Source organism: Molothrus aeneus, chromosome 2 (genome assembly GCF_037042795.1).
Source record: "Molothrus aeneus isolate 106 chromosome 2, BPBGC_Maene_1.0, whole genome shotgun sequence".
Lineage (NCBI taxonomy): Eukaryota > Metazoa > Chordata > Aves > Passeriformes > Icteridae > Molothrus > Molothrus aeneus.
Genome location: NC_089647.1, coordinates 89,863,105 through 89,876,213, shown reverse-complemented (window position 1 = coordinate 89,876,213; position 13,109 = coordinate 89,863,105). Strand labels below are relative to the sequence as shown.

The following is a 13,109-nucleotide window of genomic DNA, read 5'->3' as shown; positions in this document are numbered from 1 at the left end:
AAGTTGACACACACAAGAGGTAGTTTTGGCTTTTCAGTTTGACTTCTGTTGCTTTATTTGGATTGGAGTTTTTTGGGCCGGTGTTTTTTTCTAATTGTCTGGGAAATCTGGATTAGTCAACTGCTGAAGTACAGAACAACTTCTCTAAGCAAAGGAAAAGAAGGTACCAAGACCCAGGATATAAATGAGTCTTCTCCATGGCTGTGTGCTGACCATTCAAGCATCTGTCAAAAGATAGCTTGGGGTTCACACCCAGTAAGAAACACTCTTGCTGGTCAGTACAGAGAATCTCCTCTCCCATCCAAAAACAAGATAAGCTGTGAAACAGAAGCTTGGCTGATGTGACCTTAAACAATTCTTAGAGGGCTTTTTCTTACTACAGAAAAGTTTAAACAGTACCTTTCAAGTGCCTCTCTGCATTCCTGAACATCTCTAGAAGAAAGTGTCAGTTTGACAAAGCTGGAATAGGCCAGCAGATGATCTTTCTTGATAGTTCTCCAGTTATTTTTATCATACTCCAAGTCTTGTAAAGATTCCAGATATTCCTAAAGAAGAAAGTTCATCACAGGATAAGGAACAGTGATCCTTCCATGAAGACAAGGGCAGTACTTCTCCAAAACACACTAGTAGCATTTATTGCATAATCCAGTTTCACAGGTGAGACCTTAACATATTCTTCAGCAGCAAAGTTCCAGGGAACTACTTGCTTGAGCAATTTTATCCCTAATGGAACTGCTGTGTCTAACTCAGCTTTTGAGGTTAGAAACTCAATAGCTCTATAAAGTTTAATTTTAGGGAGAAAATTCCAATTAAAAAAACCACACAAGAAGTATTTTGTAGTTCCACTGGTTTCAGCAGACTTGCATTTGAAGGAGTTAAATCCCTTGAGAAACAGCTGCCAGAATAAGGACACTAAGAGAAATAGACCAGGTAAAAAGATATGGAAGACTACCACAGGATCAAAATATGATTAAACACCTCAAATGTCTCTACAACACAGGAACACCATTCCAAGCTTGACTGCAAAGGTATTCTCTTCTCTGCCTCCTGACAGTGGAGCACAGCATCCTTTAATCTGTTATTTGAACGATAGAGCGCAACTAGTCTGATGTTTATGTAGACATCATCTGGTCTTGCATAAAGTTCTGCTTGAATCAGGTCAAAAAGCTGATTCCATCCATCTTCACCTTTACAGTCCAGTAACTGCTCCTGTTGAAACATGAAGGCAACATATTAATATTTCATTTGCCGCATCAGTCTTTTGAGCAACTACAGTACTAGGTATTATTCTTTCCTTCACTACACAGACTACATTGCTCTAGGTAGAGTACTCTTAATAGCTTTCAGGTATTACATGAAATTTGATTACTATTCAAATATATGCACATGATTATCACAGAAGAAAAGTCCTCAGAAGAATTTGCCTCTTACCAAGAGAGAGAAGTGCTTCTCAAAACATTTGGTTCAGTGATAGCAGACCATGCCATAGACTACCTTGCTTTAAAAAAAACCCAGACACCTTGAGACTTCAACGTTTGGCTGCTGCCCAAAATTACACAAAATTAAAAAGCAACGGAAAATTAACATATCAGTGCAAAAGTAACATTGCATGGCATAAAGTATTTACATGGTATTTGAGAATTACAGCATTTCTCACACTCCGCAGAAATTATCATAATACAGGATTTAAAAACAAAAAGCAGTGTAAAGCAACAAAGTCTGAGTTCACAGATCAGCTACCTTCCTGCCAGTGACACAATGGAAAGAACAAATGACACCTATCTAGTCTTCCAACTTCTTGACTGTGATAAATAACAATTTCTCAGCATTTTGGAAGAAAATTAAACTTGAAACATTAGAAAGGGTATGAAAGCATGCAGCTGCAGCTTCCTTTAAAACTGGACAAAAATGTCAGACTAGAAGGAGTGTAACATCTAATAGTTGTTTTAATATTAAAGATACTAAAATAATTTAGCAAGACTTTTGCTTGAGGCAACATGCAAAAGGCACTCCACACAGGTGCTGAAAGTTTGCTCAAGCCTTTGAACCAGGTAATTTTGAACTTACCTTCAACCTGTAAATAGCAGGGCTCCCAGGAAAGAGCTTAGCAGCTCTGTCAACCCAGTATTTTGCTCTTCCATCAGTAATGTCATTATTGCATAGTAACTCTGCAATCTTCAATACAAGATCTTTCTGTGTTGGGTTCAACTCCACAGAACGCTATTTTTCCCCATGCAGACACAGGAGCAAAAAAAGAAAAAGGCGACTTTAACTTATGATCCACGTACAACAGGTAAGAGTTACACCTCCACAAACATTCCCAGCTATTCAAATGAGTTAAATCTATAAATACAGAGCATATAAGAAAAGCCTTTCTACATGCTACCACTAGTTTACAGCACCCAAATAGAACTGTTAAAATTGAGAAAAGCATAAAAGAAATAACACAAACCATTTCCTCTGCATCTATCACCAGCTACTGCTATACACAAACAGCAGGACTATAACAACCTATAGTCTAGCCAGGTGTAAAAACTTTTAAAAAATTAAGACACAGTTTAAGAAGTGTGATAGCACTTCATACACAGAGTTGTATTGGCCAGACTTCTGAGTCTCTCTCTGAAACCAGAACAAAGGCAACACAACTGGAAATTTGACATTAATATGCTTGCCTAATCAAAATTAGATTTGACCCTCCCCTCTGCACCTGCCCTCTTCAAAACCAGCCAAACAAAAAACACAGTAAGCCTACAGTCTTCTAACAGCAACTAAACTCCAGTTGTCATCACAGTTTGTATGACAGGATTCTATGACAGTAGTCCAAGAGGCTATGCGTGACTTGGGGAGAATTTAACAGCAGGTTAAAGATCAAGTCCAGAAGAAAAAACAAAGAAGCAACTTCAAAATATACTACAGAAGCAAGCAATATCAAGTGAAGAATCCTCTCCACAGTGGTTCATGTGCTTTCCATCATTAAATGTGTATGACACAGTTTCCCCAGGAGCATGTTTTCTTCTATGGCTTTGAGAATGTTCAGCCACAGAAGGGTTTTAGAAGTCCTTTTATAAAGGAATAAAGCAGAACATTAGGGGTTGTAGCTCAGTGTAGTACTTACCTTGTAACACCCAAAAGCTTTTTCTATGTTATCCTCAGCTTCATAAATTTGTCCAAGAAATCTGTGTGCTTTGGGATCTCTCTCTTGTACATTGAGGTATGTAGATATATATCTATAAAGGGGAAAAAAGTCTGTTACTCAACAAGTACTTTTCACTAACACTCCCCCTCCCACCCAAGCTCTAACAGCAACTTTATCTGCCATACAGGACACACAGACATATTTTGTTCTAGATGCTTTAGCCAAATCACAAAAGCATAGACATGTTTTGTTCCAGACACTTTGTCAGGACCTTTAAGTAAGCAACAATATGGTTTACACCTGTACAAATGCTACTTACTCACCAGCCAGTATTTCTGTTGATTGAAATACCAAAAGCAGGAACTTGTAGAAATGGTAAGAACTACTTAATACAACAAGCAAAAAACCAAAGCCAATTCAGCCAGTTTTTTCAGTACCACATAGCTTATCTTATTTAGATTTTTCAAATAATAAAACAATAACTTAAAAGAACACTCAATGTCCACACTGTTAGCTTAAAGCAGCATGATACTCATCTTGGTTTCTCTGGTCTACTTCAGAAAAACAAAGCTTTTCTTTTACATTTAGAGAACAAAAAAACAAATGTCCATCAATGTATGTTACCTTTTAGCAAGTTCATATTCTTTAATTTCAAAATACAGCTTAGCAAAGAGGAATCCTTTCATCGATTTCTGAAGGAGAAAAAGCATGACAAGCACACTTTAGACATTCAGTACTTCAAAAGTAAAACCCTAACAAGTGACCTCTCTCTTCAGCAATGCCTAATACTCAAGTGACTGAATTTGATGATTCATTATCAGCTCAAATCCACCCATCATATATAAGGGTTTGTTTCTGAAAGATGTAGGTTAAACAAGGAAAAGAATAAAAGTTTTTGCTATAAATAGGTTACTAGGAAGATAGAGATTACAAGAGAAGAAAACAACAAGCCTTTATATATGTGGCACTTCATACATCACTCATTAAAGAGAGTGGAAGAATAGTGTAATCCACATTTAGTTTATTGCTGTGCAATGTAGCAAGGAAAAAAGATATTCCACAAATCAAGAGAGATCTGCCATTTAGCCCTACTGTAGTGTACTGTAATTAGACACTACTGTTTAAGTATACTTGAGGAAACAGCAACTTTTGCTTAAGTCAATCTCATTTGGGTAAGAAAGGCATTCATGCACCAGTTGATTTCTGACTAAAATAACTTTAACATACAACACCCCAGGAGCAAGAGGTGAAACAATCTTCCTGTTACAAGGCAGTACAAAAGAAGCCAAAGCAGCAGAAGCATGATCAGGAGGAAAAGTGAAAGGAGCAAGTTAAAGAACTGAGTTACAAACAAATCAGACAAATTTAAAGCTTGAGTTCTCAATATCAGTTCAAAAACAATTTTGCTTTTGAACAAAGATACGCTGGAGCTAGTTACAAATATGATTCCAAACAAGCGCGTATATTTTGAATTCACTTGAATTATAAGTCTCCCTCCCTCTCTCACCACTGCAATTCATGCAAAATTTTAAGCAGTTAAAAATGAAAGCAGTCCTCCTAGGACACCTCAAGTTTCCAGACTATTTTTGAAGCCTGCTATAAAAGGGAAACACTGAAGCATATCAGAGTGGAGCTGCATTTGGCATCTTCTTTTAAACATGGATGAAGGAAACCTCAATATAAATGCTTTGCAGCCTTATAAGCACCCCCCTCCTAAAATCAACACAACAGGAAAATCAGTGACATTTTCCACCAGTGACTGTGCTTATACAATTAGTTGTAAGCATTACTTATTAAGAAAAAAAAAACTAAAGAAGTAAATATGGACCAGCTGGTCTTAGCACAACAGGAGAGGGTTTATTTTGTTGTTGAGTTCAGTAGGAACACCAAAGCAATTAAAGAGCACCTATGATTCTGAGAGCAATGCCCTTGACATTGGCTACTCTGAACAGCATCCAAAGCAATTAAGCCACAGACCAACTTTGTTGCTGTTGGGAAAGAGATACAAATAATGATGATGTACACAAGGCCCGCACAAAGGCCCTACTGCATAATAGTGAACATGAATGTATTCACACTACACAACACAGTGCTGAATATTCTAACGTTAAAAAAAATCAATTCAAGAGCAGTGGAACAGGATCTTTCAGGATTAAAAAGCTCCCACGAATTGCATCAGACTGCTCACTGAGATCCTTTCCAGATACAATGAAAAATGGTAACAAGTTATGCAGAGGTCCTCATCCTTCTGGCCAGTTACTAAAATATAACAGAAAGATTATTTTTTCCCAGTTCCTCCTCTCCTAATACTACTACAAAGACAAGAATATTAATGACACAACACATAAAAGAAAATTGAAAGTGCTTCACATGTTCCTTAGATTCTTCTGAAAAAACGAAACCCAAGAATCTTTTTCTGAGAAACGAAACTCGGGAAACACAGGAACTAAACTCTTACAAAACTGAAGAAGTCTGTACTCTGAGAACTCACGGACTCTTTAAAACTACACTAGGGCTTACCAGTTGTAAATTACAGGTGCACAGCTCTAGTAAACCACTGCTCCCAGTTAGGGAAAGCACCTCCAGGTACGCCAAACACCTGGGCCCTTCCTCAGCTCCCCCTATCTCACTCGATTTACAGAGACACTAAGTAATTATGCGCTCAGAAATACTCCCAAAGACACCTTAACTCACAGAACATCAGAATAGTCAGGGATGGAAGAGACCTGTGGAGATCATCTAATCCAACACCCTGCCATGGCTCAGTCACCTAGGGCACGGGATCCCGGCGCGTCCAGGTGGGGTTTCAGTATCTCCAGAAAGACATCCCTCCAGAGAGGGATCCTTTTTCCTCTTACCGCTAAGGACGAGGACGGGCCAAGCAGACCAAGCCCCTAAACCGAGGCGCCGGGAGCCCGCGGAGAGCAGCCGCGCCCAGCCCGGCCGCGCAGGGGCAGCGAGCGCAGCCGCCCCCGGCCCGGCGGCAGCGAGGCCCCCCCGCGGTCCCTCAGGACGCGTGGCAGGGCCGCCAGCGCCCCACGCGGGGCGGGAAGGGGCCCCGCACCGGCCGCACGGAGCGGCTGCAGCGCCGCCCGGGCCCGGCGGGGACGGGCAACGCGAGGCCGCGCTCACCTCTCTGGGGGACGGCGCCGCGGCCTGCAAGGAGGCGACGTAGCGCTCCACCTCGGGCTTCGTCCGCCTCATCATGGCGCCGCGGGGGCGGCGGGGACCGCGCCCGGCCTCTGTCGCGGCGGAACGCGCCTTCCCGGCCGGCCCGGCGGCCCTGGCCCGGCGGCTGCGGAGGGAAAGAGGAAGGAAGCGCAGGAGCGACGCGGCCGCCGCGCGTTACGCAAGTTCCCGCTCAGCCGCGCGGCGCGCGCAGCCTCCCGCCCCCATATCAACGGCCGGGGGGCGGTGCCGGCCCGAGCTGCACATGCGCACGGGGGGCGCGGGGGCCGGGGGGGAAAATCTGTCGTGGGGAACTGTGAGAAACCAAATGATAGCATTTTCTCACCTAAAACTATAATAAACTCGCCCCAGTAATATATAAAAATCTATATGGTGATTATATATTTATCACCTAATTAATATACTCTAGATATGCTTATATCTATGTATATATGTGTGTGTGTATATATATATATATACATATATATATATATTTAGGTAACAAATTTTCCCCTAAAGCTAAGTAACAGTTCTGGCATCCTCACTATAAGAATGACTTGAGGACGTGAAACTGTTGGAGCAAGTCCAGAGGAGAGACACGAAGTTGCCAGGAGGACTGGAGCATCTCCCCTTCGAAGACAAGGTGATGAAGGTGATGAAGGTGCGGCTGTGCAGCTTGGAGGAGAAGGTTCCACGAAAACTTCATAGCAACCTTCCAGTATCTGAGGGACCTACAGGGAAGCAGGAGAGGGACTTTGTCTGGAACTGTAGTGATAGGACAAGGAGTAATGGGTACAATTAAAAGAGGGGCTGTTAAGGTTATCTACAAGGAAAAAAATTATTCACTGTGGTGGCAGTGAAGCACTGGCACAGGCTGCCCAGAGAGGCTGTGGGTGCCCATCCCAGGCAGTTTTTGAGGCTGGGTTGGATGGAGTTCTGAGCAATCTGGCCTGGTGGGAAGGGTCCCCCATTAAAGGCTAGATCTTTAAGGTCCCTACCAACCTGTAATATTCTATGATTCTATACTGCAGAGCAACTATAAATTTAATCTGTAAGCATAAGGGCCTTCTTACTGAGATCCAGTGTTCTAGAAAATGAGTCTCCAAATATTGTAGCAGCTGTGGTGAGAAACCTTTTTTTCCAAGGACTGTGGCTAGTATAATTAAACAATTAAGCTCTAAAACACAGCTGGGAACATGGACTAAAAGATAGACCAGCAACCCTCAAGGCAGGACAGATTTGCAAGTTTTACAGGTTTGGTGGCTCGAGGATGAGCCCTGTGGTGAAATTCCCTGCAGGAAGCCTCAGATTCTACTCACTGGAATTAGCCATCTTTCCTGCCAGTTCAGATGCTTTGGTCAAAATGAGGCCACTGAGCCATGTCTCTGAAGAAGTGTAATTAAAAATTTCTCCAGTTCTCAATCTCAAACAACCCATTGACAGTCACAGGGTTCCTGCTACACCTTAAATATACTGACAGCCTCGCAGCTCTTACCCTCTTTGCAGGGAAAATAAGGAAACATAGCCAACTTTTTCTTTAAGACCAGCAACATCCATGTAAGACCCTGACTGAAAGAATTAATGCTTTCTTTTATTCTTTCTTCTATTAATGGTGATTTATTTAGACACTGCATTTAATTCTGCAAAATATTTTTTTTCTCTGTGCTTTTAATGGTGTACCTGCAGCTGGGATTTTCAAACAATTTATTATCTGCACCTGCCAAGCTAAGTAATGGCAGTGTTGGTGGTGGTGCAGAGGAGAACATCAGAGTTTTCTTGACTCACTGGAGAATATTACTGCATTTAGCTGATGGGGAGGCATGGGAAATTGCCTTCATATAGACGAGGTCCTGTACTTTGGCTCTGGTCACTCTCACCCGGTGCTGTAGAAGTGGCACTCCCTGTGCTGTCCCTGGTGGTCGCGGCAGCAGGCAGGACAGCACAGGCTTGAGAGGTGTCCCTGCAACCTGACTGGGTGTGCTCACTGTACTGGGCACAGGACAAAAGGCTTTAGGCTCAGCTCTTCCCCCCACAGCGACATCCACTGGGTTTCTGGAGTGCTCCCTGCTGTCAGCCTGGCCAGGCTGTCTAAAGGAACCTCTCTTGCCCGTGCATAATTGAGTTGATCCGTGCAGCAGAAAGGGACAAAGCTCCTGAGGCATCCATTCCTAAATCCCAGGCTCACGGATTCCTCGACAGACCTTACAGGGCGTCATGGGTAGAAAAACAGTACTAGAAAACATCTTTTAGGAAAGTATGTGCAGCTACTCAAATATTTATAATACTTTGGGCCAGGAAGTGAGCTTCAGCACCAGACGTGTAATTGTCCAGGCTGCCTAATTACTAGCTTGCTCCCTGGCTCTGCCTTGCACTGCTTTTAACTAATCCTCTTCGTGACCATGTGCAGGGGTATTGTACCAGTGACAGTTCATGGCAAAGTTCCCAAAAGAGTAGTTTGGATTTGGGGAACACTCCACTTGAGATAGGAATCCAGTAATAATATTTTCACCATGAGAGTGATGAAGTACTGGAACATACTATCCACAAAGTCCTGTGAAATCACCTTGCATGGTGATGTTCTCAGTTTGGCCAAGCAAGACCTTCTGTATGATGTAACTCTGAAGTTAGACCCACTCTGAGCAGATGGCTGGGCTAGCTGATCTCTAGTGGTCCCTTCCATCCAACATTTTTCCACACTTCATCAGGCTTTGAACCCTCAAGTACCCTCAGATGCTTTGAGTGCTGCATCCTGGGGTCTGACACACACACTAGAGTTCATGAAACAGAAGGTGCTGCCTTGGTGAACTGCAGCACAGCGTTCACCATCAGGAACTTGGAAATGGAAAAACCCAGCCTGTGCCAGGCCCCAAGGGCCACCAGAGAGCAGGGAAATCTGAGGCCACTGTGCTGCAGATGGATGTAACCCTGAGCAATGTGGATATGAGCCAGGTCTTGTCATTCAGCTTTGGGGCTAGTGACCCTTCCCAACCCTGAGCAGTAAGGCTGGGCACACACAGGCTGAAGGAGGAGATGTACAGGCAATGTAACATGAAAACCTAGAAGTCAGGTTTAACTTCAGGAGGAAGCAAGAGTGTGTGTGGTCTACTGAATCCATGGCACAGTCCAAAATTCCAATAGGGCTACTGTGCTAGTTAAGTAAACAATTTTTGAGGACATTTTAAGCTTGTATAGTCTTCACCAGGGTCAGAGACTGACTACATTTATGAATGTTATGGCATTCACTAATTATGTAGGATAAAATAGCCAAAAAATACCCTACCTAGTAATAAACTGGAAGTTTGGGGTGACAGTTTTGTTACAGTGAAAACAGGAGAGATAAAGTTAACAGGAGGGTGTATGTTTTACACTCAGATGAGATACTTTCTTTAGGAAAACCTAGTGACTGTGCCAATTGAGAAAATATCCAGAATAATCAAGCTATTCCTTATGAAACAAACTGTGGTTTCTTTTATGAACCTTGAAACTACATACAGACATATGCCTTTAGGAAAGGCTTATGTCTCCTTTAAATCAAGTTAATAAGGAAGTATTTACATAGTCACAGGTAAAAGCTCAGGGATCCAAGAGAGCCTTACTGCTTTCCCACCCATCTCAAGCATTTATTTCAGAGAGGCAATACAAGGTTACTAACATGGCATTTATTGATGACACAGGAAAGCAATTGTTTTAAAGTAACTAATTTTTCATAAACAGGAAAGAAAATTTTACTTCCTGTTACATAATTACATAACATCTGTTTAAGTCACTAATGTATAAAAATAAAAAAAAAAGTTTGCATACTTCGTACCATCAAGAAGACCTAAGTAGCTGTATTTTCTATAACAAAAGGAAAAATAAAACAAATTTGCATGGACAGAACTCAACAGTATAAAACAATTAAATGTATGTTATAAAGAATTTTTATTATTTGTAAGCTCAGTCCTTGAGGATGGCTAAAAAAGTAGATCCTAGCAGGATCAAACCTTGCATATTTACACACAGAGGTGTAAAAGTAATATTGCCAGTTAATTGAAATATGCATTTTCAGTATTGTTCTGAAAATCAATGAAGTCTAGAAGCTAGATTTTAAATGCAGATGTTCACATTTCAAATAAAGTACTTCTTGCATCCTGTATAATTAAGGCAAAGTATGTTATCTTTTGAAAATACCTTCTATAATAGTTTCTGCATAAAAATATGAAATAAAATATAAAACTATATATATTTAATGGTACATTGTTATGTATGGTCCAGCAGAATAAGGCACAAAAAGTAAATAGAACGCAAAAGCATATATAGAAGTTAATGTGTTATTTTAAGTGGAATATAGCAAAATTCAAGTAGTTCTGAGTATGCTCATTTCTTGCAATAGGAATACATTTTTTTATATAAGTATCTCATGCTAAGCCTGATGTAGAAACATTCCTCATATAAGCATAATCTATCATGTTTATAATTTTATGTATGTCGTTTGTACAGTGGCTGTATTTAGAAATGTGATAGTTTTCAAACCATCTGAGACAAGGCTCCTTAATGAGGTGACTTGGCCTGAACTCCAAGTGTGAATTTTTCCATGAGGCAAAGTGTCCTGGTTTCCTGCCCAAATCACTTGAGCTGGGTGAGTTTTGTCTGCATGCTTAATATGAAGGTTAATATTTTCACTAACATAAATGACAATACACATCCCTAAAGCTGGGGACATTTGCAAAGTTTGTTTTCACAGGTGGTGTTCACAAGCAGATTTTCTCTCTCTGTAGAGTTCCACAGAGAATTAGTGTACAGAATGGGCCACCTGCATCAGTACAATGGTATTATTGGTCAAAAACCTTTCAGGTGAGCTGGTATTTATTTTGGAAGTATGGTCTGTTTGTCAACAAGTAAGCATCATGTATAGAAAACAGAGAATCTTAATATATTTTGTGTTGATAGAAGACATGCATCAGCATCTCTTGTCTGACTGCAGCCTCAAAGCAGCAACTCCCCCCTACCCCACAAGTAGTATCTATAAGACTTTGACAAAGGAAGAGGAGAGCAGATGAAGTCTTTACTTCCTTCCCAAAGTTTCAGCTAATTTCTTCAGTCTTTTCTTCAGCTCTAGAGGAAACTTCTCATAACATTTTTTGCAGACAGGCTTCATATCAAACTCAACAAATTTATTCCTAAAACAACAAAGCAAAAGAAACAGACAAAGTTTTAGCAGATGAGATAGTGAAAAAAGAAGTAAAAAAAAAACCCTCCTATTAAATGTGCACAAGCAAAAAATTAGCCTCCCAATTTATACAAATACACTAAGTTATAAGTTCTATACACTGCAGACAGTGATTACAATACCCTGTTGAGCAAGCTCTGCAGATTTTACCCAAAAGCTCATATTTTTTAACCGTGTAATTTAGGAAGCCTTTCAAATCTAATTGTAGACTAAACATAAGATAATGGAATAACAAGTTAGTACTTCAAGTTGCAGCTGCGTGAAAAATGTTTTGGTTTTGACTGCCATAACTCCATGCAAAAGTGCAAAAAAAACATCCTTAGGACTAACCACAGAAGAAAGGAGCAGAGGTGGCGGTGAGAAGGAAAGGAAGTTTACAAACAGATTGGCTTTTTCTTTTTCTGCTTCTCTTTATCCTTTGCGTCACGTTCCCGTTTGGCAAGTCGTCGCTTAAATTCATCGGGCATTTTCTCATAACAGTGTTTGCAGACAGGTTTTAGATCAATTTCAACAAACTTATCCCTTTAGAGTTAAACAAGAAAAAATAAAGGATGGAAAAGGAGAAGAGTTAGGAAGACTAACTGAAGGAAGACCTGAAGAGACAGTGGAAAGAGATGGAAAATACTGAGTGGAGCAAGAGGAAGAGACACTTATTTCCTTGATGTTGTTTACATGTTTTTCATACAGGAACAGCTACACTATAGCAACATCTACACTTTGAAGAGAGCCACTGATATGTGTTGAAGACATCACACTTATCCATAAACTTACTTGAGGGTTAACTTAGTGTTGCAAGTTGAACAAGCGAAACAGTTCACACACCATGCCTTATTCAGAGCAGACACAACTAGGGAGACGGGAAAAAAGAAATCATTAGCCTTACCAATTAAAAAAAAAAGTGATTACAAAAATTTTAAGTTTACATATTCATGAGGTGTGAAGAACACTCATTGATTCTTGTATCAAGGATCATAATAACATGGCCAGACTGGCGAGGCACATGTTAGAGTGTAATGAGCAGGACTGTGAAGCATTGATACAGCTGTCCCTGAGGCAAGACCAGCTTAACCTATTTCTGCCTCCTATTTTTTGCTTCCACTTCATCTCATATCCAGCTGATCTCAGGCAATGGTTCTGTGAGGCCAGGTTCCAACTTAATCAGGAAATGCTTCCAGCTGAAGACCAATCCAGCACAACTGTGTTTATGTTTCATACAGTTTCATTTCTCAGATCCAGTTCAGACTGCACTGCAATCAACAGTTGCACTTGCCCAGCTGAAGTAAATAATGTGAAGCCAGCAACCAAACACTGCTGGTAAATTAGCACTACCAAGGTGAAAAAAAAAACTGGACTCTCTTTATTCTTTGTGTTGAAGAGAAAGTAACTATTTCCTATTTGTTCTGTAGGTAAATCCAGTTCCTGTTCTTTCTCTTTTTCAGTACAGCTTTCCAGTTTCCCCTGACAAAATTCTCCTAAGTTAGAGAATGCAGGATAATATTTTTCTTATAATGTTTTTCTCACTTGATCTCTCAATGTTTTTTTCATGGTATTTTGTCAACAACAAGGAAAACCAAAGCATTGTCATGCAGAGGGTTT

General features: G+C 40.8%; 2 protein-coding genes across 6 annotated transcripts in view; both read right to left on the bottom strand.

The window, feature by feature from the left end:
• Window positions 1-6,355, bottom strand: part of RGPD4 (RANBP2 like and GRIP domain containing 4) — a 33,658-nt gene extending 27,303 nt beyond the window's left edge. The window contains exons 1-6 of the mRNA XM_066545272.1: window positions 6,269-6,355; window positions 3,761-3,828; window positions 3,116-3,227; window positions 2,068-2,220; window positions 979-1,209; window positions 400-545 (exon numbers count right to left, since the gene is read on the bottom strand). Of these exons, the coding sequence (XP_066401369.1) occupies window positions 400-545; window positions 979-1,209; window positions 2,068-2,220; window positions 3,116-3,227; window positions 3,761-3,828; window positions 6,269-6,343 (785 nt within the window). The 5' untranslated portion in view covers window positions 6,344-6,355. The remainder of the gene's footprint in view (window positions 1-399; window positions 546-978; window positions 1,210-2,067; window positions 2,221-3,115; window positions 3,228-3,760; window positions 3,829-6,268) is intronic.
• A 3,588-nt stretch (window positions 6,356-9,943) lies between these two features.
• The window catches only part of LIMS1 (LIM zinc finger domain containing 1), a 67,125-nt gene continuing 63,959 nt past the window's right edge, over window positions 9,944-13,109 (bottom strand). For 3 of the 5 annotated variants that reach the window (XM_066545271.1, XM_066545269.1, XM_066545267.1), the window contains exons 9-11: window positions 12,285-12,360; window positions 11,844-12,035; window positions 11,354-11,463 (exon numbers count right to left, since the gene is read on the bottom strand). In XM_066545271.1, the coding sequence (XP_066401368.1) occupies window positions 11,888-12,035; window positions 12,285-12,360 (224 nt within the window). In that variant the 3' untranslated portion in view covers window positions 11,354-11,463; window positions 11,844-11,887. Of the gene's footprint in view, window positions 11,464-11,843; window positions 12,036-12,284; window positions 12,361-13,109 lie in introns of all 5 variants that reach the window. The other 2 variants (XM_066545270.1, XM_066545268.1) reach the window with 1 other exon arrangement.